General features: G+C 40.0%; 1 protein-coding gene across 3 annotated transcripts in view; it reads right to left on the reverse strand.

The window, feature by feature from the left end:
* Positions 1-25,811, reverse strand: part of CNTNAP1 (contactin associated protein 1) — a 525,816-nt gene that overhangs the window by 421,573 nt on the left and 78,432 nt on the right. For all 3 annotated transcript variants that reach the window (XM_077459411.1, XM_077459410.1, XM_077459412.1), the window contains exons 2-3: positions 21,493-21,594; positions 20,318-20,514 (exon numbers count right to left, since the gene is read on the reverse strand). In XM_077459411.1, coding sequence (XP_077315537.1) covers positions 20,318-20,514; positions 21,493-21,594 — 299 coding nt within the window. The remainder of the gene's footprint in view (positions 1-20,317; positions 20,515-21,492; positions 21,595-25,811) is intronic.

The following is a 25,811-nucleotide window of genomic DNA, read 5'->3' on the forward strand; positions in this document are numbered from 1 at the left end:
ACGTCTCAGCACACCAGGGACCCCCCACCTCTTGAAGAAGGGGAACAAAGTTCACAACCAGAGGATGTGGAGGAAGGAGAGGTGGTCGAGATTGTCACCACAACAGGTGAGTGTCTGATACCCCAGATTCAGATAATAGAGGGTATGCATACATATTTATAATACATAGTGTGTATTTTTTTTTTTAGGTGATGTACAGGTTGTGGAAGAACAATCTCATAATTTCACCAGTGACAGTGCCCAAAGGCTAATCCAAGAGATAATGTGTAGTCGGGATTTAGACTGTATAAAGCAAAAAACAATTGAGATTGAACAAAAACTGAAGAACATGATTGATGTCCTAGGAAGAATCTAAATACCCAAAAAAGTCACCTTTTTGTTTATATCACTAATTTTTTTAACATTTTAAAAGCCAAATTTTGAAGATGCACACAGTGTGTCAACATGTGCTATCTGCCATCAGGGGATTTCAATACGTGTTTTGTGGCTGCAAACCCTTCCTCGAAACTCAAGTAGGAGAGAGGAAGTGGTTGCATCCCCAAAACACGTCCATTGATCCCCCATGATGGGAGAAAGTACATGTTGACATTAGGCATGGGATCAGGAGAGAAATCCCCAGTTTGGCTCCCAAAGTGTGCATCTTCAAAATTTGGCTTTTACAGGGGTCACTTCACCTCATCTGATGAAGACATTTTGGACACTATAATGTCTGATATTGCCTTCAGTGTTTAAATGTTGAACTTTGTAAGTTCCAGAGTTGTGTATGTTATGTTTTGAAACATGTCTGTTTATGTACCCCAAAATTTTTAGAATAAAAAGAAACCAATTGGTGTTTTTACCAAAAATATGTTTTACAACACACATGTACATGTGCATAGAATAAAAGACTTTATACTCAACAATGTGTGGCCTCTTTGTCCCCAGTCACCCACTCTAGATTATTTTGTAAAGGAGCCTACATGCTCAGATTTGACATTTTTACTATTAAAATATTTGAAGAATTTTTTGGGGGTTTGTCCTACTATCTTTTGCAATCTGTCTTTCGTTTTGAATTTTTGCATCCTTGATTTCCTTTTTACATATTCTGTTATATTCTTTGTAACATTTAAATGACTTTAGTGTTCCTTCATTTTTATATTTTTTAAAAGCTCTTTTCTTATAGTTTATAGCTTTTTTAACTTTGGCCGTCAGTCTTTTTGAAGAATTCCAATTTCTGTTATGTGCCCATTGATGCCAATATTCTCTCCCAGTCAAAGTCTTGGAGAGCGGCCCTCATCCTTGGAAATTTTGATCTCTTGAAATTAAGTGTTTTTATCTTCCCCGTATGTGATTTTTGCTTACAGCTAATGAAATCATGTTATGGTCACTTCTACCCAGGTGTTCCTTTATCTGAACATTAGTAATACACTCTGTATGGTTTGAGATTACCAGGTCCAACAGAGCATCATTCCTAGTTGGGGCCTCAATAAACTGGACCATAAAATTGTCCTGTAATAGGTTTATACATTTTTGCCCTTTAACCACTTTCAGACCGGACCATTTTGCTGGTAAATGACCAGAGGTCTTTTTACACTTTGGCACTGCGCTGCTTTAACTGGTAATTGCGCGGTCATGCAATGTTGTACCCAAACAAAATTTGCGTCCTTTTCTTCCCACAAATAGAGCTTTCTTTTGATGGTATTTGATTGCCTCTGCGATTTTTATTTTTTGCGATATAAACGTAAAAAGACCGCAAATTTTGAAAAAAAATGATATTTTCTACTTTTTGTTATTAGAAAAATCCAATAAACTCAATTTTAGTCATACATTTAGGCCAAAATGTATTCAGCCACATGTCTTTGGTAAAAAAAAAGTCAATAATTGTATATTTATTGGTTTGCGCAAAAGTTGTCACATCTACAAACTAAGGTACGTTTTCTGGAATTTACGCAGCTTTTAGTTTACGACTGCCTATCTCATTTCTTGAGGTGCTAAAATGACAGGGCAGTACAAAACCCCCCCAAATGACCCCATTTTGGAAAGTAGACCCCCTAAGGAAATTGATAAGAGGCATGTTGAGCCCATTGAATATTTTATTTTTTTGCCTCAAGCGATTGAATAATGACAAAAAAAAAATTTTTTTTTTTTTTTTACACAAAGTTGTCACTAAATGATATATTGCTCACACATGCTATGGGCGTATGTGAAATGACACCCCAAAATAAATTCTGCTGCTTCTCCTGAGTACGGGGATACCACATATGTGGGACTTTTTGGGAGCCTAGCCGCGTACAGGGCCCCGAAAACCAAGCACCGCCTTCAGGCTTTCTAAGGGCGTCAATTTTTGATTTCACGCCTCACTACCTATTACAGTTTTGAAGGCCATAAAATGCCAAGATGGCACAAAACCCCCACAAATGACCCCATTTTAGAAAGTAGACACCCCAAGCTATTTGCTGAGAGGCATGTTGAGTCCATGGAATATTTTATATTTTGCCACAAGTTGCGGGAAAATTACAAACTTTTTTTTTTTTTTTTTTTTTTTCACAAAGTTGTCACTAAATGATATATTGCTCATGCATGCCATGGGCATATGTGAAATGACACCCCAAAATAAATTCTGCTGCTTCTCCTGAGTACGGGGATACCACATATGTGGGACTTTTTGGGAGCCTAGCCGCGTACGGGGCCCCGAAAACCAAGCACCGCCTTCAGGCTTTCTAAGGGCGTAATTTTTTGAGTTCACTTCTCACTACCTATTACAGTTTTGAAGGCCATAAAATGCCAAGATGGCACAAAACCCCCACAAATGACCCCATTTTAGAAAGTAGACACCCCAAGCTATTTGCTGAGAGGCATGTTGAGTCCATGGAATATTTTATATTTTGCCACAAGTTGCGGGAAAATTACAAACTTTTTTTTTTTTTCACAAAGTTGTCACTAAATGATATATTGCTCACGCATGCCATGGGCATATGTGAAATGACACCCCAAAATAAATTCTGCTGCTTCTCCTGAGTACGGGGATACCACATATGTGGGACTTTTTGGGAGCCTAGCCGCGTACGGGGCCCCAAAAACCAAGCACCGCCTTCAGGCTTTCTAAGGGCGTTACAGTTTTGAAGGCCATAAAATGCCAAGATGGCACAAACCCCCCCCCCCCAAATGACCCCATTTTAGAAAGTAGACACCCCTAAATTTAGGGGTACACTAGTGAAACTAGGTAATAAATGGCGGGTGCCCTGAAACTATAAAAAAATAACTAACCAACCAGCGTCACCTGTAACAGTTATATGGTGATCACTGGTGAAAGGGTTAACTAGGGGGCAATCAGGGGGCTTTATGCGGTAGTATATGGGGGTCCCTGGCGCTATAAAAAGCTGCGGCGAACCTAAATACCTACCTGCCTAACTAGCGTCACCTGTGACACTAATACAGCGATCAGAAAAACGATCGCTTATTAGGCTGGGTTCACACTGGAGCGATGCGGGAACGCCACGAATGCGCGGCGGGTTCCCGCATCGCATGCCTCCCGGCGGCAGTTCACACTGCCCTATGCGAACTGCTGGGAGTGTCAGTGAAATGTTACTGACACCCCCAGATCAGTTCGCATATCGCAGTGCGATCTGCAAACTCGGATCGCATGGTGTGAACACCCATGCGATCCGATTCTGCTGCGGGCCAAAAAAAGGGTCCCGTGCGAATTTGCGGCGGGTGCGGCGGGTGTGGCGGGTGCGGCGGGTGCGGCGAATGGCTGAACTCGAATCGCACAGAGATCGGATGTGATTTGCACTGCAGTGCGGTGCGAATCACATTCGTTCTCATAAACCGCTGCAATGTGAACCCAGCCTTAGTGACACTGGCGACGGGGGGTGATCACGGGGTTAAACCTTTATTGGGGGGGTTAGGGGGGTACATTAGAACTAAAGGGGGCTAACCCTAACTGCCCTAACAGTTATTACAGTCACAAATGACACCAATGCAAAAAAAAAAAAAAAAAAAAAAAAATGACATTGGTGTCACTGTGACTGGGGGGCAGGGGTAATTGGGGGGGTGATCGGGGGGTAAAGGGGGGGTGTGAGTGTGCCTGGCATGTTCTACTGTGTGTGGGATGTGTTGGTGCAACTCACTGATCCGCTCTCCTCCGTGTCGGAACGAAAAATACCGACACGGAGGAGAGAATACATCACTTCCTCTCCTGTGTTTACATTACAGGAGAGGAAGTGATGTCACCGGGGATTTCCATTCGTCGGGAGCGATCGCGAGGGGGTGGCCATGAATGAATGGCCGTCCCCTCGTCCGGGATCGCTCCCGAACGAAAACCGACCGCCGCAGGCACCGGGCGGGGGCCCGATCGGGCCCCCGACCCGCGGGAGGCAAAGGACGTACATGTATGTGCTTATGCCTGCCCGTGCCATTCTGATGACGTACATCGGCGTGCGGCGGTCGGCAAGTGGTTAAATGTCCCAGCGGTACCATTACTCCAGTCAATTTCTGGGTAGTTAAAATCCCCCATTATTATCACCATCCCAGCCCTTTCCATCTGTGCAAGAAGCTGAGTCTCCACCTCCTCATTAAGAGTGGGTGGTCTATAACAAACTCCAATGATTAACTTTGAATCACAATGGGAAAGGATTCTCAAGCTTGCACCATGGGTTTCTCTTTCTCCCCCCCAGAAGATGTCACATTTATTTTTACTGTACAGAGTTTATTACACTCTGCAAAAACTCTTTCTGTTTGGTCGAAGACAGGATGCTTCATGTCCCAGATGTGGAAGGACAGAGGAGGACTTGATCCACATGTTTTGGAGATGTCCTAAGTTATTTCGGTACTGGAGGGAGGTAGTGGAAACTATAGCCCAGGTGTTTGAAGTGTCTATTGACATGGAACCTATGCTATGTGTATTGGGGTGGATAAAGGGAGAGGGCAAGCCAAAAGATACCAATTTAGCAATTCTGAGATGCCTTTTCCAGGCTAGGAAACTCATTGCCCACTCCTCCATCCAGTAAGGAATGGGCACAGAATATGAATGTGGTGATTCTTAAGGAAAGGACGATTTGATAAGATCTGGAAAATGTGGTGTGAGAAAAAGAAGAAAAGTGGAAATACTAATGTATTAAAGTGAAAGGGTTGATAAAATAGATGGAGTGAAATAAGAAACGAATACTGTTGAGAGAGGAATGGAGGGAAAAGTGTTGGGTCTATTGGAATGTATGGAAGTGTGAGATGTGGGATTAGTGAAATAGATATGATTTGGGGTAAGAAATACATATAGAGATTAATGATATTACTCCTATTCTTTTTTTTTTTTTTTCCCCTTTCCTTTTTTTTCTCCCCTCCTCTTTGTTGTTTCCCTCTTCAAAATGTTAATTGTATGAGAGTGATGATTGTTTTGTAAAAGTGAAACGAAATTAATAAAGATTTAAAGTTAAAAAAACGAAAAACTTTGAACTACACACTTCTGTATGCAGTTCCACCCATAATGCTTCAGACTCATCACACTCTCCATCCACCAGGTCCTCGTTAACATTCGCTTTGAGATCACTTCTCACATACAGACAGACCCCTCCACCTTGCCTTTTTTACTCCTGTCTTTCCGAAAGAGTGCATAGCCAGGAATATTAATAGCTCAGTCATGTGAGGAATGAAGCCAAGTTTTGGCAATACCGATTACATCATAGCTCTCCTGATGCACCAGAGCTTCCAACTCACCTATTTTGCTTGGCAGACTTCTGGCATGGATGAAAAAACTTTAATGCATTAAAATATTTTGACCGGTCACATACTATCCTCTTGGGTGTTCCGAGATTGCAACTAGGACTTGCTACTATAATTACCTAGGGGTTTATGTGCTTTGGTTACCCTACCACTAAGGCCCCTAATATTACTCTCTGGAATATGTTCCACGCTGACTATCTCTATCCCTGGACCCCCCCGTCGCCTAGTTTAAAAAACCCTTACTCATATCGCCGACACCACCGCCATCAACGTGATACTATGAAACCCCTTATAGTTAAAATAGTATGACGCCGAATGGGGTGGTGGGAAGATGTGGACATGCTTCCCATCAAATGCCCCTCCACAGTTAGGAAAATCCAACCGCTGGGCAAATTGGGAAGCCACAGTCTGCCATTCCTGTGGCGTTGAAGGAAACTGTGGAGTCAAACAAGAAAAATCAAATTAGTAATTTTACACATAAACATTGCAAGCAGATTAGACACAAACATTCTTGGCTAACATCAGTAAAACTTTTTTTGGAAGGAGTATTTAAAGGCAAAAATATAAGGCCCACTTATCAGATTCCTCAACCCCTCTGATGGCCCCTTGGAAATATTTTGGGGGGGGGGGGCAGGGTATGCTTTGGACAAGTAACCCTCTCCACTAAGTAATGGAGTAACAAAGTAATGTGTGTTATTTGGCCATCCCCTCTTTAATTACACTATTGGCAGCCCACCGGACAGGTAAGAATTGGCATAATACAAAAATAATATACAAGAGTGTACTAAAAAATTCCTATAAATGCCTGCCTAATTAGTACACCACACTGCGCTTTAGGAAACCAATATGCAAGATAAAAGAATAAAATGATATACAGATTGTAATTTTTAAAAAATATACTTTAAAAAATACTCCTTTAAAAATATACTCTATTGGCGTAAAATCTCCTTTCTTTAGCTGCTGCTTTAAAACACAGAAATATAAACAATATACAAAAAAATTGTAACTTTTTAAAGAAGTCCACTTTTTCATATATAGCAGCGCATATACACTCTTAAAAGATTTTTTATATATAAAGTGAGTTCAAAATTTCAATGAACTCACTTTATATATAAAAAATCTTTTAAGAGTGTATATGCGCTGCTATATATGAAAAAGTGGACTTCTTTAAAAAGTTACAATTTTTTTGTATATTGTTTATAATACAAAAATAAAAAAATTGGAAGCACATTTTTAGATTCTGAAATTAGCTATCAAGATAATAGGAGAACAAAACTTTAAACAGTACCATTTGAAAGTATTCAGGCCCTTGCACTACATGCTTTGGTGAATTCATCCATAAATATGAACACAAAAGAGGTAGGTATGGTGTGTATGGGTATGGCAAAGTCAGCAGATAGAGGATTGGTATCAGCTGACTTAGCAGTTGAGGGGGTTCCAAATGATTGTTTGCCACCCCCAAAAAAAGCCTCTGGCTTTCTGCCTGAATTTAGGGACACATATAACATTTGTAAACATTTTAGGGGGTGTTTAGGTTAAATTACTACAATGGAGCTGACTAAATACATTGTTAAGTGACTAAGCTAGTATGGGCCCAGGATAGCATGCTGGGGAGGTTAGTGAAGGCAAATATGCATGAAGGACAAAAAAAGGAGCATTAAAACGTTCCAGCATGCATGAGGATAAAGGGGGCATTCACAGCATATTACAATCATGGTAATTAGGGAATGATGAAAGAAATAAAATACATTATCAAACATTAAATACATAGAATGTGATGTTAAAGGATAAAACTTACCCTAATATAGTCCTTCTGCAGGACCTAAATGATGGCCGAACAGGTCTCTGGGATAATGATTCCCAGAGCCTGGGGGGAGATGCCTGTCGAGAACTTGAGGTCCTGCAGGTTTCTCCCAGTCGCCAAGTACCGCAACGTGGTGACTAGCCTCTAGTCCAGAGTGATGGCTTGCCCCATGCAGTTACACAACCAATGTAGAGGCATTCGTTATTTATTCTAGTGATACCGACGGAAGTTTTTCCTTCTCATGACACCATGAAGGCAAAGCATTTTTTCCTGCCAGTGGCTTCACCGAAGTATGGACAATTTTTTCCTTCCAGAGATACCACTGATGCAGTGGCATTTTCTTACTTCCAGACTCTTTCTTCCAGTAACACCCCTGATACATGGACATTTCAATTATACAACTGACATAGAGGCATTTTTTTCCCTCCAATGACAACATCGATGTAGAGACCTCATTTTCTTCCATTGACACCACCAACACAGGGGCAGTTTTTCCTTCCAGGGACACCCTGGACATAAGGACATTTTAAGCTTCCAGTGACACCAATAATGCAGTGGAATTTTTTACCTACAGTAACCCCACCATTGCAGCAATATTTCTAATTCCAATGACCCCACCAACATGGAGCATATTTGTCTTCCAGTGACCCCACCATTGAGACATTTTCACTTCCGGTGAGACCACTTATGAAGGGGTGTTTTTTTTTTTAATGTCTAGTACCAACATCAAGGCACAAACATTTTTTTTTTCTGTGACACCAATGACACATGGGCATTATATACTTCCAGTTATACCACCGATGCAGGGTCATTTTTTTCTTACAGTGAAATCACTGATGCAGGGGCATTTTTTTCTTCCAGTTATGCCGTGTACACATGACTGGAATTTCCAACAACCAAACCGCGGATTTATTTCCGATGGATGTTGACAGAAACTTGTCTTACATACACACGGTCGCACAAATGTTTTCTGAAATTCCGATCGGCAAGAACGCACTGACGTACAACACTTAGGACGGAACTAGAAAGGGCAGTTCAATAGCCAGTGCGCCACCCTTTGGGGTCCATCTGCTAATCTCGTGTTTGCGATTTTCAGCCTTGTGCTTTTCAGATCATTACTGCTCTTCAGTTTGTGAGTTCGTATCTGTTTTTCAGTGCGTGTAGCCAGTTCGTATCTGTTTTTCAATGCGTTCCTGTCCACTCATTTCTGAGTTTCAGGTCGCTCTTCTCAAGCCTTTCTGATTTTCAGTGCATTCTGTTAGTTCGTTCTGACCAGCCGACTGTTTTGAAGCCATGTTGCAGTTACGTGCTCGTCATAGAGTTCGTGCTATGTGGGGCTTGGCATTGGGGTTCTTACTTTGACCCAAGTCCAGTCCATTAACAGGGCGGGGAGGAGTTTATGGACAAAGAATTGGTTACTCCAGCGTGACCAATTCTCACACATGCATTTGTTGTGGGAGATCTGTGAGAATAATCTTCATGATTTCAAGAATTATCTCTGGATGACGGACCCCATTTTTCACCGTGTGTTGGCTTTGCTGTCCCCTTATATTACAAAGCAGGACACCTTAATGCGGCAAACCATCACTCCCGAGCAGAGGCTCATCGCCACCTTGCGGTACTTGGCGACGGGGAGATGTCTGCAGGACATCAAGTTCTCTACAGGCATCTCCCCCCAGGCTCTGGGAATCATTATTCCAGAGACCTGTTCTGCCATCATTCAGGTCACGCAGAAGGACTATAATAAGGTAAGGTTTCTCTTTTAACATCACATTCTATGTATTTAATGTTTGCTAATGTATTGTATTTATTTCATCATTCCATAATTATCATGATTGTAATATGCTGTGAATGTGCCCTTTGTCCTCATGCATGCTGGACATTTTTAAAGTTCCTTTTTTTGTCCTTCATGCATATTTGCCTTCGCTTACTTCCCCAGCATGCTATCTTGGGCCCATAGACACCTAGACTAGTCACTTAATGTATTTTGTCAGCTCCAGTGTAGTGCTTTACCCTAAACACACCCTAAAATGTATACAAGTGTGATTTTTGTCCTTAAATTCAGGCAGAGTGTAAGAGGCAATTTTTTGGGGTCCCACACTCATTTGGAACCCTCCCTCCAACTGCTTAGTCAACCGATACCAATCCTCTATCTGCTGACTTTGCCAAACCCATACACACTCTTTTGTGGTCAGATTTATGAATGAACTCACCAAAGCATGCAGTGCAAGGGCCTGCCTGAATACTTTCAAATGGTACTGTTTAAAGTTTTGTTCTCCTGTTATCTTGATGGGTAATTGCAGAATGTAAAATTGTGCTTCAATTTGTACAGTGTGTGTTCATATTTTTGTATGACACTTCTTACCTGTCCAGTGGGCTGCCAATAGTGTAAGTAAGGAGGGCCTGGCCAAAGTAACACACATGTATACATTCAGCTCTCAATGAAGTGGAGAGGGTTACCTGCCCAAAACATCTCTCCCCCCCTAAAATTTTAAAATGGGCCATCACAGGGGGTGAGGAATCTGATAAGTGGACCTTATATTTTTGTCTTTAAATATGCCTTAAAATAAATGTCATATTGATGTTGGCCAAAAATGTTTGGTTCTAATCTGCTTGCAATGTTATGTGCAAAAGTACTATTTTTTTTCTTTTTCGACACCACAGTTTCCTTCAATGTCACGGGAATGGCAGACTGTGGCATCCCACTTTGTTCAGCGGTGGGACTTTCCCAACTGCAGAGGGGCAATTGATGGCAAAAAAACATCCACATCGTGCCACCCTCCAACTCAGGGTCATACTATTACAACTGTAAGGGGTTTAAAAGTATAGTGATGTTGGCAGTGGTGTTGGCGACATATGGGTTTCTCTATGTGGACATGGGGAAGAATGGCCGGATGTCGGATGGTGGATCATCACCCAGACCGAGTTCTACAGATGGCTCCAGAATGGTGGCTTGAGCTTGCCACCTGCAGAAGACAATGTGGCTGGTCTTCCGTTCGTCTTTGTCACTCATGAAGCGTTTGGGTTCGGTGAACACCTGATGCGGCCATTCCCCATGAGGACCCTCACCTTGGACCAGAGGGTTTTTAACTACCGGCTGGTCAGAGCCAGAAGAGTGGTGGAGAATGCTTTTGGCATAATGGCCAGCCGGTTCCGCCTATTCCTGACGCCAATTCACATGGCAAAATACAAAATAAACCATATCGTACTTGCATACTGCATTATGCACAACTTTCTAAGGAGAAATGCTTCGAACTATGTGGCCTCAGTTGGGCCTGAGACAGGATTGCCAAATCAGTCAACCCTGACGGCGCTTAAAGCTGGCCGTCCTGGCTTGCCCCCCCCCCCAAAGCACCCACGAAGTCCGTCAAAAATATCTGGAATACTTTGCAGGTAAGGGGGGCATTGATATGCCAGCAAATGTTTGAGAAACATTTTTAAAGTATATATATTGTTTTAAACAAATAATATTTCATTTGATTTACTGCTTGTGTTTCTTTTAGCTGTCTCCTAGGTTCTCCAATGGGCTTTTCTTTTTGCCCATTTTATTCAATAGTGCAAACGTAATTTATTTGATACATGAGGTGACAATCTCTTCTTCAGTTACACACACACACACCTGGATTTTGTTTTAATGTATGTAATGCATTAATGCTGTTGTGAATTCATGAAGAAATACACTGGCAGAGATGAGAGATGTCAGTAGGCCACAAAAAGTGGATGAACTATAATTATGATATTATTGAACTGTTACCCTTTTGGAGACCTTTAAAACAAAATACATAATCTCACACTTTTTGTTTTTCCAAATGTGCAGGGGATTAGTTATCTGTAACTTTTACAAACCCTGTGTTGAAACAAAAGACTGGAACAATGGTAGCTTTTGTCACCAAACAAAAAGATGTTTACTTATTTTGTTGGTTAGATTGAGAAGACCAAACTTGCATAAGTATTTATCACATGGAAATAATCCTTAACTAGAAAACCCCATTGTGCGCAAGTGAAGACAAAATTCAATAGCTGACACCTTGTCCAACAAAACCTATTGTGTGAATTGTAGAGACTTGAAGGGCACAGCTAAGCCATCTAAACATTTATTGGACTGCTCAAAGTTCATCTCAAAACATGGTGTGAGAGGGATATGCAAGTCAGACATATTTTAAAAGTACTTCAAGTCATTCAAATGATATGAGTAGGTCACAAAAGAGATATTATAATTTTAGTATCTAATGATGTAAAGAACTTTGTCATAAAGAAATTATATATGGAAGTGTGATTATAAATAGAAGTGTTTTAGCAACGAATTAGCATTATGAAAAACATATAATCGTGATTATAACTGTATAAGAATTTAACCTATGTCTAGATAAACAAATATTGATTGGATACCCGAATTATACATTATAGATAATAATTGTATGTGATATTGTTTGATATATATCTAACCTGTGTCCTTCCGAAATGGACTAAAGATTTAATAGATATGCATTGATATACATATTGATATATTGATATTGATATTGATGCATTGATATACATATATATAACCATTTTATACAATGGGGATTATTCAAAATTATGTTAAGCGTATTTTATGTTATATCGTTTACTATGATTCCTGAACACTAGCGATATATTCGTTAGAACATATATAAAAACTAATGCATATATAAAAATAAAAATATTAACTAGAAGAGATAAAACACCAAACACATGTGAGACACCTGGTGGTTGAAGGTGCTATTACCTTAAAATCATTTTACTTCTGGGAAAGCTAACCATTACATGTTGCCTGCCAATGAGGAGGGAACACATACCTTCTGGGCAGAACTAAGTATAATTTTATGATCTTTTTGTTTAAGAGGATATTTAAGAAACTAGAAAGAGGCCATAAGGAGGAAGCTTAGGGACCCACCCTGAGAAGGGACACTGGAAGACTCCCAGACAAACTGATACTCATGCACCATGCATGAATACACATTTTTACATTCATGAAGATCCCTGCTCCTTGGAACTCGGAGGTCACACAAAGTATTTCCTCTGTAAGAGAATCCATGTTGAATGCCCTGGCAGCCATCTTAAAAATCTTGGTAACCAACAATCCACACTAATAGCCATATTTGGAATGGGTAAATATTTGTTTATTATATCTTCTATATTCTCTTAAATATTGATGTTTTGAATATTCTATTATTGAAAATCTTCCTCCCGAATCAATAACCGCCTTTTAGATTTTTCTCTAAATTCTATTTTTCATTATAAATTTCTTTTTTTGCATAGTTGCCAATTTTATTGACAAACAAACGTCTAATTTATTTCACATTGTTAACCACTTACTTACCTGCAGTATAGTAACGGTTGGACATGTGAAATACAGACATTCTGTTTAATTGTCAATTATCAAAAGGTTATTGATTCTACCGAGAAGTGATAATGGTGATAATTAAGTCCAAAGTACGACACTCCCATTTTGTGGGTGTTTCCATTAATCGTCAAGGTGTTTATGTGACGCAATCGATATTTTAATTTCATGTAAATATTTGTCTTTTGTCAACCAATAACTATTTTGTATGATCACTTGTCTCCGTGAATACATTTCACATGTATAGACTGTGTCATATAGATTGATTTTGTATCTTAAAAATATCTTCGTTAAAAATTACTTAATAAATATTGTGCGGGAAACTGTCCCTAAAAAGCACTACAATGCTAAATGCTTTTCAGCACCACGAATTATTGTTTTGAGTCCCGAAAATGGCCTGATTGTGGCAAATTTTAGAGCACTGTGGGGGTTATTTACTAAAGGCAAATCCACTTTGCACTGCAAGTGCACTTGAAACTGCACTGATTTGCCTTCAGTAAATAACCCCCAATGTCATTGTAACAACCAACTTACTCCAAAAACTGGTATTGAGCATTGAAAGAAGAAGCCACACATTATTGAGTATAAACATTTTTACTCAAAGCACATTCACATGTGCATTAGAAAAGGGTTTTTGAACAAACCAACATATTTGTTGTATAACACTTTTAGGTTTGACAGTACAAATAATTTTTTTTGGGTTAAACAGGCATGTTTAAAACCATAAAACATACACAACTCAGGAACTTACAAAGTTCAACTTTGACAAAGTGAAGGCAATATCAGACATTAGTATGTCCAAACTGTGTTGATATTGCCTTCATCAGATATTGTGATGTCACCCCTGTAAAAGCCAAATTTTGAAGATGCATACAAATTGCAAGTCAAAATGTGGATTTCCCTCCGGATCCCATGCCTAACGTCAACATGTGCTAGCTCCCATCACCTGGGATCAATGGATGTGTTTCGGGGGTGCAACCTCTTCCTCTCATCTACTTTAGTTGTGAGGAAGGGGTTGCACCCACAAAATGAGTACATTGATATCACGTGATGGCAGATAGCACATGTTGACACACTGTGTAGATCTTCAAAATTTGGCTTTTAAAATACTTTAAAACTTGATTTAAAAGAAAAATTTACACAAAAAAAGGTAAAATTTTTGTGTGTTTTAGATTCTGTCTAAAACATCAATGATGTTATTCATTTGTTTTTTTTGAACATCATTGATGTTTTCCTTTATCAGCTCTAAATCATGATTGCACACCATGATCTCCCTGATGAGGACATGTGCACTTGAACTGGTGAAATGAGATTCTTCTTCCACAACATCCACTTTACCTAAAAATAAAAAAAAACACAACATGTATTATAAATATGCAGGTATACATCTATTACCTGAAGCTGTGGTCTCAGACACTCACCTGTTGTGGTCACTATTTCGCCCACTTCATAAACCTCTCCTTCCTCCACATCCTGAGGTTGTGGTGTGGTGATTTCCCCTTCTTTATGAGGTTGGGGGTCCCTGGTGTCCTCTAATGTCCAGAGTCGTTTCTCCCCTATATAAATAAAAAAATAGGTATACTTTGCACACAGATATTTGAGGACAGAATTAGGAATATGAAACATTGCTTGGAAGCGACGTACAATTGTCTGTTTTGGCAGAGTTCCAAGCTGAAGACTTTATTTTTTCCCTTTCTAAAGCTAGAATACTTACGTGTTTTGTGCAAGTTTCACACATGGAGACACCCCTAGTATCCACTGGAGCACCTGTGTAGGACACCCTAAAAAGGGTGTTCTGGTGTCCCACACTAGTGCTCTTGCATCCAGATGTGTAAACAGCTGCTGAGTGTCCTCTCCTTACACTGAATCAAGTTTCATTCTAGGTACAAACCCATCTAGACAACAAACTTCTTTTAACACAAATAGGCATGAACAAATGTAGTTACCCTGCATCTGCCAAAAACATTGTATTAGTGAGAGAACGAACAATGTTTACTACAAACTTTTACTGTGCCCGCGAACCTGAAACTTGCTGTTTTAAACGTCATTTTAAACTGTACAACAGTAAAGAAAAGCACATGAAGCAGCACAAAAGTAATAATAATAACAGGAACACACGACAAAATACTTACTTTTTTGCAGCACTCTATTCTTTTGTACTGATCCTGCTCCCTCAATTTGAGGTCTGACCATCATTTCCTCAGTTGACCCTTGGAACGCCATACCCCAAAGTTCTTCTGCAGACTTTTCACAACTTTAGCCATGATCTTGGCTTTTCTCACATTTGGGTTTATGTACGGTCCATATTTCCCATCATAGTCAGCCCTCTTCAAGATGTCCATCATCTCCACCATCTCTACAAAGGACATATTTGAGGCCTTACATCTCCTGGATCGGGATGTTTGTGGCTTCGGGCGTTCCTCGTCCTCCTCGTTGCTGTCCTCTTCTGCATACATTTGCTCTTTCTTCACCATGTGCTCTCCCACTGAGCCGAAAGAGAAGGGGCGAGAATATACTAGAAAGAAAGCCAGGGGCAGGCAGCGTTTCATGCATGCACAGTGTATATACAGCATAACATGCGTGCATTGTACGTACGATTTGTGAGCGGAGGACGGAGTAGCATAAGCACTGATCGTGCTAACAAAGGTACCATTTTAACTTAGGGCATCAGTGGCTTATACTACTTATAGAGTGAGGCCTATATTATGAAAAGATTAGGAGGGTTTAGCCTGACAGGGTTTGTCTTGTTTTGTGTTTTACAGATAAAATGGATAGAGTCCATGATCATAACTTCCTCCCCAACTTCAATAAATACAGGAAGCTGCCCTGTCTGTGGCAGGTGAAACACCCTTTTTATAATAATAAAATAAAGAGGAAGGCAGTGCTGGATCAATTACTGTAATTGGTGAAGCCGGTATTTCCCACGGCTACCATTCCCTATTTGAAGTGCAAAATTGGTGGCCCGAGGAGCACATATAATAGGGAGTGCAAAAAGGTCCAGGATTCCATGAGTTCAGGAGCAGCAGCAGAACACATTTATGTCCCCAGGCTCTGGTACTACGACAGACTGCATTTTTTGTCAGACCAGACTGAAATCAAGCCATCACTCTCAACCTTTCCTTCCACTCTTCCTTCCACATCAGATGAGGCTTCCGAAGTCCAACCTGGGCCTTCCACCCAGGAAGATGTGGAGGAGCCCAGCTTGAGCCAGGTATAGCATTGTTCAACATATTTCTTGTCCAAAAATTGAATGATGCTAACTAGATGTTAGTGTTGTTCACTCATTTCGGAATTAACAAAGTGGTTTACATATCAATAGACAATAGTAGCCAAAAATGTTTGGGACAAGAATAAAAAATGCTGGGGTCAGAATGATAGTCTTTTCTATTTGTTAACATTCAATTTGCAACAGTCATGAGCTCTAAGTTCTGTGTGATTGATGACCAAAAAACTAAAACTATGTCCCATTTTCATACACAGGTAAGTCTCAGCCAGGAGGAGGCCGTGGAAAGTCTCAGCCAGGAGGAGGCCGTGGAAAGTCTCAGCCAGGAGGAGGCTGTGGAAAGTCACAGCCAGGAGGAGGCCGTGGAAAGTCACAGCCAGGAGGAGGCCGTGGAAAGTCACAGTCAGAAGGTGGCCATGCCCAGTAGCCTGACCAAATCCCAGGTTCCTCTCCTCCGCCTTCCAACTAAAAGTACCAGGAAGGGGAGGAAAGTGGAGGAATCAGCGCTTTCTTTGATTCAGCAGGCTACTGCAGCCTATGCCTGCATGGTAGCCAGCAAAATGCAGGAAATGGAGGTGAGCCAACGCCTCATTTGTGAGGAAGTAATCTATCTGGCCCTAAATAAGGGGTTGAGGGGCAAACTCACAAGCAAAATCCACCTGTGTGAGTTAGACCATCCTCCTCCACCTCCTGCCACAACTCCAACACCAGAGCCACAGCGTGGAAGCAAGTGTGTGAGGAAGACAAGAGAGAGAAGGCCTGGGTTCAGTCTGATCTGAGAAAAATGCAGGCTGTTGTAAGACCCCAGCCTTGGGACATATATGTCATCTGCTGCTGCTCCTGAGCTCTCTGAGTCCTGGACCGGATGGTGCTTTCTATTAAATGGGCTCATCAGGCTACCAATTTTGCCTGTCAAATAGTTGATGTGTGCCCTGGGGTACAAAGGCTTTGCCAATTTCACCAGTTTGTCCTTTTTGAACAAAATAAAAAGGGAACGCTGGATAGTTTATTTGTGAGTAGGCAGGTACATTTCTAAAATACAATGTCAAATTAACAAGGGACACCAACACCAACCAATCTCCTTGAGGTTACAAAAATACAAGATAATAATGGTGTTGTGGTAACTTCCCACACAAAACGAGAAAAAATATTATGGAGATCACTAGAAAAAAAAAATCAGGAGATCTTGACCAAAAAACTAAAAGTAGATCACTAGAAAAAAAATATATAAACATTATTATGGAGAAAAAAAAAAGATTCAGGAGATCATGAGAAATAATAAAGAAATCAGATTGTCAAAACTCTGTGTAAATATCAGCAGCAAAACAACATTATTCTAGCATTATAAAGAAGAAGAGAATGCGCTGTATTAAAAGATTAAAAACTTTGCAGCGTGACGAATGTGCTATCGCCATTATGAATACTAGTTTTACCAGACCGAGCACTTCCGTCTCATAATTGATTCAGAGCATGCGTGGAATTTTGTGCATTGGAATTGTCTACACCCGTTCGGAATTTCTGACAATGGATTTTGTTGTCGTAAAATTTTAGATCCAGCTCTCAAATTTTTGTTGTCGGAAATTCCAAAAGAAAATGTCTGATGGAGCCTACACACGGTCGGAATTTCCGACAACAAGCTCACATCGAACATTTGTTGTTGGAAATTCCGATTGTGTGTACGTGGCATTACACCACCAATGCAGCTGTATTTTTACATCCAGTGACACTGCTGACACAGGGATGGTTTTTACTCACACTAACTCCAAGACATCCCTGTTAGCCCCATAATATACTGTGGGAGAGAATCTGCACTGCTATTATAATGTGCATACATATCGGCACTGAACACATCTCTAATAACTATCCCCCACTCCATCTTGGGGGGAGGGTCCAGTTCTTCTTCACTATGGGCACTCAGTGACCTTGCCCTGGCACTGGCACTGACTGTCCTTTTTTTCAATTATTATTAAACATATAAAAACATTCCATTTCAACTGAACCCCATATAAGTATATACAAGCGTATACAAAACATTCATAATGAATATAATGACAAAACATAAAACACAATCAACTTAACCATGGACCTATCTCACAATATACTCCAACATCCCACAATAGGACTAGGAAAAAAAATACATTTAAAAAAAAAAAGGATTTTCCCAAACCCTTTTTATTTAATTTATAAAGAGGAGAAATTCTCAACTTTTACTTGCATCGAGAACTACTCCAATAAAATGCTAGTTACTATATAACATTGCCTTACCATAATCCTCTAATTATAACAGAGTTCTCTTAGTGACATTCTTTCTTATCTAACAAAACATAACGTATCCCATCCCCTTTTATTAACTTATAAACAAAAAAAAAAAAAAACATTTCCCCAACTTTTACCATCTATTGAAAATTCCTCTTTAAAAAGTGCCATTTCTGTGACTGTCCTATTGCTTGTTACACAAGAGACCCATTTAATATTCAGAACATCTAATCTGTCAATACATAGATGACCCTAAGGCTATTATATGGCCGGGGAAGGGTGACAAACCAATGTGCCATTATAGAAATAAATTATCATTCCACTGTAGGGTGAATAAGGAGCATATTATGTTGGAGGAATTTCATCGATGTGACATTTAATACATAATTGACCACAAACCACAGCTATTTAAATTACCAACATTTTGGCTGAAATTAGGTCACAAGTCTGGCCTGTATGATGTCTGCACTATACCCTCACTGAGGTTTAATTAGGCAACCTTTTTTTCACAAAGTTTTTATAAGCATCTGCATGTTTGCCTTGCAATTGTATTCTTTATGTGCTATCAGTGAGCAAGAATGTGTACCACAATCCAGGCGATCCAATATAATAGAGTAGTAGTCACTATATGTTGTGATGCAATTTGCTTGACTTCAGCTTTGCCTCACTTGTTTTAGACCCCTTTCACACTGGGGAGCTTTGCAGGCCCTACTGCGCTAAAAATAGCGCCTGCAAAGTGCCCTAAAAGAGCCGCTCCATTCACTCCAGTGTGAAAGCCCGAGGGCTTTCACAATGGAGAGTGCGCTGGCAGGACGGTAAAAAAAGTCCTGCTAGCAGCATCTTTGGAGCAGTGAATACACACCACTCCTCCACTGCTCCTGCCTATTGAAATCAATGGGGCAGCGAGGCTATACTGCCGGTAGTATTAACCCTTTTTCGGCCACTAGCAGGGGTTAAAAGCAGCCGAATACCTCCACAAATACGACAGTAAAGCACCGCTAAAAATAGCAGAGCTTTACCGCCAACGCCGCCCCCGTCCCAGTGTGAAAGGGGCCTTATGATTGTCTGCTTTGTGACTATGCTTTGCATGCGTATTGTACCAGCATTTATGCTAAAAAAACTGAAATGTCTCGAGATGATGGATACAAAGTGGCTTTTTTTACAAGTTACTACATGATGTTTGAAAAATGACATGTGCGTTTGTGCTTCACTGTTCAATAATATGAGAGTGCTTTTATTCTGGTTGCAGTTTGTCTACACTATATATGTCTGCTTTGCATGTGCTATCAATAAGTGTGAATATACAGCACATCAAGTCTGCTACATCTTCAAATAATGGATGCAAATTGATAACTGTGGAAACATAAGCAATAGCTATGTGCACATTTTGCTTTGTTGGACCCAAGGATATATGCATACTTTATCCTGGTGTACAGAAGAGTCCTATGAGACACCCATTTTGTTTTCATTAATGGTTTGTCTACTGATGAGTTGGGTTTGCTGTGACTATATATGTACATCTTATTTTAATTGTTTTTCTGGGCAGTCCTGGAAATTTGATTCATAACATATCTTGTATAATAAACCTATTGTTTTAAAAAAGATTTATTTTGTTTACTTTCTTCAGGGATGCCGTAACATTTTCTCAAAAAATCATCTTATATATTTACTGCTATCTATATTCATCTAATCTCTGTCCTGGTAGCCTGGGGAGATCTAAAAATGTACAGTTGTTTGTTAATGGCAACTGCAAAAAATTAATGAGATATTCTCTCACTTTTTCTTGTGTTTGTGGTACAGAAAGTGAGGAGAAATACCCCCAATGGAAGCATGGAGAACAAAATAACTGAAAGAAATTCTAAACCATCCCCATTTTAACCAAAAATGTTTGGGCTGGATTTCCACTTGACATGGGCAATTTTGTACTAGATCTAAATGCACATGTTTATTGTAAAATGTAGACAATGATACTTACCCAGTTAGTGCCCAGCTGAAAGAATGGCTTCCAGCTGTCCGGCCGATCCCCATACAGCAAGATGTAACGGGTCACCCAATCGTAATAAGTGTTATAGGTTCCCTGAGTGGCAACTCCCATTATTTTATATTTCCTCTTCAAGTCTATCTGAAGCCAAGGATGTTTATCTCCAGGGGCAGGAGACCACCCACTACTTCCTGTAATGAAAGAAATGTCATTCATTGTATTCATTGATTCTTGTATTCATTTTCTACCTATTTATAATTGGGGGAAATCACAAAACGTAAAGGATGACCAGCCCATCTCAGACATCCATTTGTCTAGTCAAATATCATGCCCATTCCTGACAATTACAGATATCCATACCAGTTGGAATGTTGGAATGTTTTACATCTACTTCAGAGTCTCCTCTTACTTTAATATGCCTACCTAGCTGGGTTTTCTTAGTTTTTTTGGAGATATGTTCTGTAGAATTGCATAACCATATCCCCATAGGAAAACCCCACTAACTTAAAAGCAAATCACAATTTTCAATTTCCAACCATACTTTTTATAACCTAGAATTTCTTTTAACTTACCCAAGGTTAAAAGTCATAATTTTCTAAAAGAAATATTGACCAATTGAGGCATGCAATAGGTGGGGAGGTTCTACTAATTGTTTCCACTAGTGTTTATTGGCTGCTCTGTTTTGTAGGCCGGTCTGATGTGCTTAGTTATTTTGGTGCAAAAGGGTTGAAGCACTACAACTAATAAGTTTTAGCCTCCTGAGAAGTCTGTGCCCACCCTTCATATTAATTTTTATGTCACAATTTTACTGCTGTTTTTAACTTGAGGTAGCAAACTTTAGTCAATGTTTTATATAGCTGTTTTTTTAATGGGTGGTTGGATGCCTGTCATTTATGGAAAGGAAAAGCTTTTATGCCATCAACATGCCATCATCATTTTTACATGTAATGTTGTTTGACAAATGCTATGCAGGAAGATAATTTGCACTAATACAATAAAGCTACAACCTTGCACTTTTTAACAAACTGCATTCTGTGTTACTATTGGGTGAGGCTGTGAGCTTGCTTTTATTATTAATTGGTATGCCTCTTCTCAGCAGTCAGAGTCTAAAAAAAGCAATTAGCAAATCTATTTAAACATGTTAGGTAAAAGTAGAAATGCATGCTTACCAAATAATCTTGCAAAGTTAGCTGTGTACAAAATAGAATATCTTGATGAAGCATCAAATGATGTGAAATAAAGGGGCGATACCAGGTCATTGTAGCACCATTCTGTGAGAAGTAAAATCGATAATGAAACATCTTTTCAGTAATAAGCCCCTCATATACCCATAATACAAAACTGTACAAAACAATGTCAACATTGAAAAGTGCTAAGGAAATGTAAATGACAAAAGGGTTCTCTGATACAGTAACATGTTAATCACTTAAAGCTTATTTAAACCCCAGACAAAAAGTTGAAATATTGCTGTTTATTGGTCCTTAGATATGGTAGTTGTATAATATTTTTTTCCTGCTTTTTCCCTTTATTTTCACCTGGTGATCCTACCAACAATACACTTCTTGTCTCAGGGTGACAACACTCAATCACCTACTGTATCAGGAAAGCAGAAACAGAACAGACTACTGACACATTCCCCTGTCTTTTTTTTCTCAGCATAGATGGGTTCTGTAGTTGTAAGAGCAATGCAACTGATAAGAGTAAAGAACAGGGAATTATCAGCTGACAACATTTCTAGCAGGATCAACAGGCATTTTCACTCTTATTAACCAGCTTCCTGCCCAGGCCATTTTCAGCTTTCAGCGCTGTCACTCTTTGAATGGCAATTGCGCAGTCATGCTACACTGTACCCATATGAAATTTTTATTTTTCTCACACAAATTGAGCTTTTTTTTGGTGGAATTTAATCACTACTGGGGTTTTTATTTTTTGCTAAACAAAGAAAAAAAAAAAAATTTGCAAACAGGTGATTTTTCGCCTATACTGATGTGCACTGATATGCTGCACTGATAGGTACTGGTAGTTGGCACTGATTGGCAGCACTGGTAGGTGGCACTGGTGGGCACTGGTAGGCTCTGATGAGGCGGCAGTGGTTCCCCGTGTGGGGGGCCGATGCCCCATTTACACAAACTGGTAATCTGCTTTTTTTTCTGCTTCTGTTTACATCACGTGATCAGCTGTCACTGGCTGACAGCTGATTACATGGCAAGGGGCCTGGGATCTCATGGACTTGCTAATCACAGAGCGCGTCGCCCACATGGGGGGCGCAAGCAGCATGAGCACTGGAGGATGTACATGGATGCCCTACCGGCAATTCAGGCCCACGATGTAACTGTCTTTCAGCTATAGAGCAGGTGCAAAGAGGTTAAACAGGTGCAACAAAACACTTTTAATTGTATATTTAACAGAGCAAAAGCAACCAAATAACAGAAGTTCATCCTTAGGGTTTACATACCCTTGCAAGGAAGTATGTACAAAATAACTGTTCATTAGACAGGATAGAGTGGGATTAGAACTTCTCTTTTTTTTTTTTGCTCTGTGTCTTTCTGATGTCTTTGTTCTGCTGAGAACATTTCCTGCCAGATAACCAGATCTGAAAGTGAGGGGAAATAGGGATAAAGATAACAGTAAAGACAGTTTCTAACTGTTCCCCACTGGCTTCCATAGTATAAATATACAACCAGGGCAGATTGATATTAAATACTCCTCTTTTCCCTATACCAAAATTTCTAGTATAATGAACATAAATGAATACTTACCACGACCAGTACAATAAATAAAACTCCAGGGTTTAGCAACAGCATAAGTAAACAATGGGGATAATGGTGGCCTACGTATACAATACCTGGGCAACAAAAAGTCAGTTGTTAAAAGAATATAAACACTATTTAGGAAACCTTGGGACTATAGTCCTCTGTCCCTCATGATCTACATAATATTTCCCTTACTTTATAGAATATATTTAAGACACTTTAATTTACCTTTACCAAAAAAACTGCCTATAACGGTAAGGAGCACCTGTAGATAAAAACAATATTGCTATAGGTTTAGACCATTGACATATATCTCCTCCACTATATGGCCCCTCAGCATCGCTGAGCTCAGAGCTCCTGTGACAGGGGAGAGAAGGATGGGATTTGAATTGTCTAGGTGTGGCTTAGCAATGACCTAATAACAAGGCAGGACAGGTTGATGCCATCTCTGGGAGTTTGTCAGCCAGGCCTTTGGTAAACGCTGCAGAGTTTGTTTTTACATCTACATGCGCCCCTTACCTGCATAAGCAGTTTATTCTGTAAAGGTGAACTAACCATTTAAAAGAGAAGTCCAGCCTGAGCGTGTTTGACTGGGCTTCTCCTATGGGTCACAGGAGTGCAATTTGTTTTGCACTCCTGTGACTCATTTTCGGATCGATGCTGCATCCACCTAGGTATATATAAATGGGCAAAAAACAAAACCTTACTTCTCTTTTAAATACTTGGTGATCCTGCCAGTTACTTTCTGTTTTCTGACCATGGAAGCATATTCGTGGACAGTGTGCTTCCTTTCATCATGGTACACAGTGTGCCTGTAGTTCCATAGTCAGCTTGTGACATCACCGGCTGACATGCCTCCCCCCCACTCCTTCCTCGTCCAGCCCTGATCAAACATTAGTTTCTGGCAGCATAGATTCCATTAGAAAGGAAAAAAAACACCCAGCTATATCAAACCCAGCTATCAAAACTAGATTTGCCTTTCTCCCTATATGTCCCTATTGGTTATTCAGCAGCAGACACCTAGATGCCTTTTATCCAACTACACCTCCACCATGCACAAGAAGAATCACAATGGAGGCCTGTGGTCACCAATGGCTTATAATCCACTTTGAAGTAACATTTCACATATACAAATACATAAAACGTTCACATAAACTTTAAACATGCAGACACCCTGCAGCTGACTGTGCCCACAGTATAACTCACCCTTTGCTCCAACCTAAGTACATCATTGCCTTTCCCCACACTATCTAAAATGCTTTACATGACTGTTTAAAAAAAAACAAACACTTTACACTGCATATTTCTCTTTGCTATAGATCAGTGGCTGTATCCTAAAATGTAGAATTTTTAGTACCATTCAAAGATGCAGTAAGCAGTACTAAGCACTTATTAGTCAAGTATCTTGGCCTTGGTTTTACTGTCTGTATGTTCTGAAACCTCTAGAGAAGGACTTCAAAGTCCTTGGCAGGAAGTAGCTATAAACCTTCTCCAGTCCCCTATAGACTGCTGTTTAAAACACATGTAGTGCACCCCCTTAGGTGCCACAAGCTCCAGTTGGCTGGAAAATGTTGAGTCTATCACAAGCAGGGTGAACAGCTGTTCACAATGATACCTGCAAAACAGAACAAGGACAAAAAAAAAAAACACATGCCTATCACTAACTTCACTATCTATTCCAGCCTTTCTCAACCTTTTCAACACAGAGGAACCCTTGACATAGTTCTCCAGTCTCAGGGAACCCCTGCTAAAAATTATAAATCTACAACTCATGATACATTAGTGTGATGGTCAGTGGTAAAAATGGTCCTTACACTTGTGGTCATTGGGAAGAATTATCTCCTTACAGATAGCTAAAAAGATCAATGGTGTCAGTGGGAACTTATCTGAGAGGCAGAAATTGCCCAATGCTGAAGGAACCCCTAGCAACCTCTGGAGGAACCCTAGGGCTCTACTGAACCCTGGTTGAGAATCACTGGACTATTCTGTACAGTCTGTCAGCAGGGGGTTATAAGAAGTTGATCACGCTTGACATCCTCATTGACTCTAGACTCAGAGAAAGACTCTTTTAGGGAGCACATACGGAAGCCTCCTGTACATTTGTCTCAGAGCTTTGCAGTCCTACCCTTGTCTCCCTCACCTCCCATGCCTCCTGGTACAGAGTCAGTCAGTGAAGGTGAATCCATGCACTTAGGCTTCACGCTTCTCTCTGCGGATGAGAGAGCCCTTAGGCTACACACATACACACAGAGATATATATATGCATCTTGTGGCTGCATGCACTGATATTTTTACATCATTATCTTTCCTATAGGTGCTGAGTTTAGGGTGCTCTGAACACCACCCCCAACATAGCATTATCTGAACTTCGAAGCTAGCTATATATGCTGACATCACATAATCTTAGGTATATTATATATATAATATATATATATATATATATATATATATATATATATATATATATATATGTAGGTGCATGCACAGCTATGCATGTGTATGTGTGTATATTTATAAATTTGTCTGTGCATTTGCCATATATAAAACCCATGAAGCCATTTTCCCTTATTCCATAGATATACCCCTCTCTATAGGGGCCATTTTGTCACCCATTGAGCCAGTATAACCGAATGCATCCCCTTTGGTATGTTACTCTATTAATCTTTTATACCTATACAAAAACTCTATTCTATTTTACCTTGTGCTCACCACTCTGGATGAATGTTTTTTGAGTA

This window comes from Lithobates pipiens, unplaced genomic scaffold, assembly GCF_037356315.1.
Source record: "Lithobates pipiens isolate NorthernLeopardFrog02 unplaced genomic scaffold, aLitPip1_a1.2 Scaffold_28, whole genome shotgun sequence".
Lineage (NCBI taxonomy): Eukaryota > Metazoa > Chordata > Amphibia > Anura > Ranidae > Lithobates > Lithobates pipiens.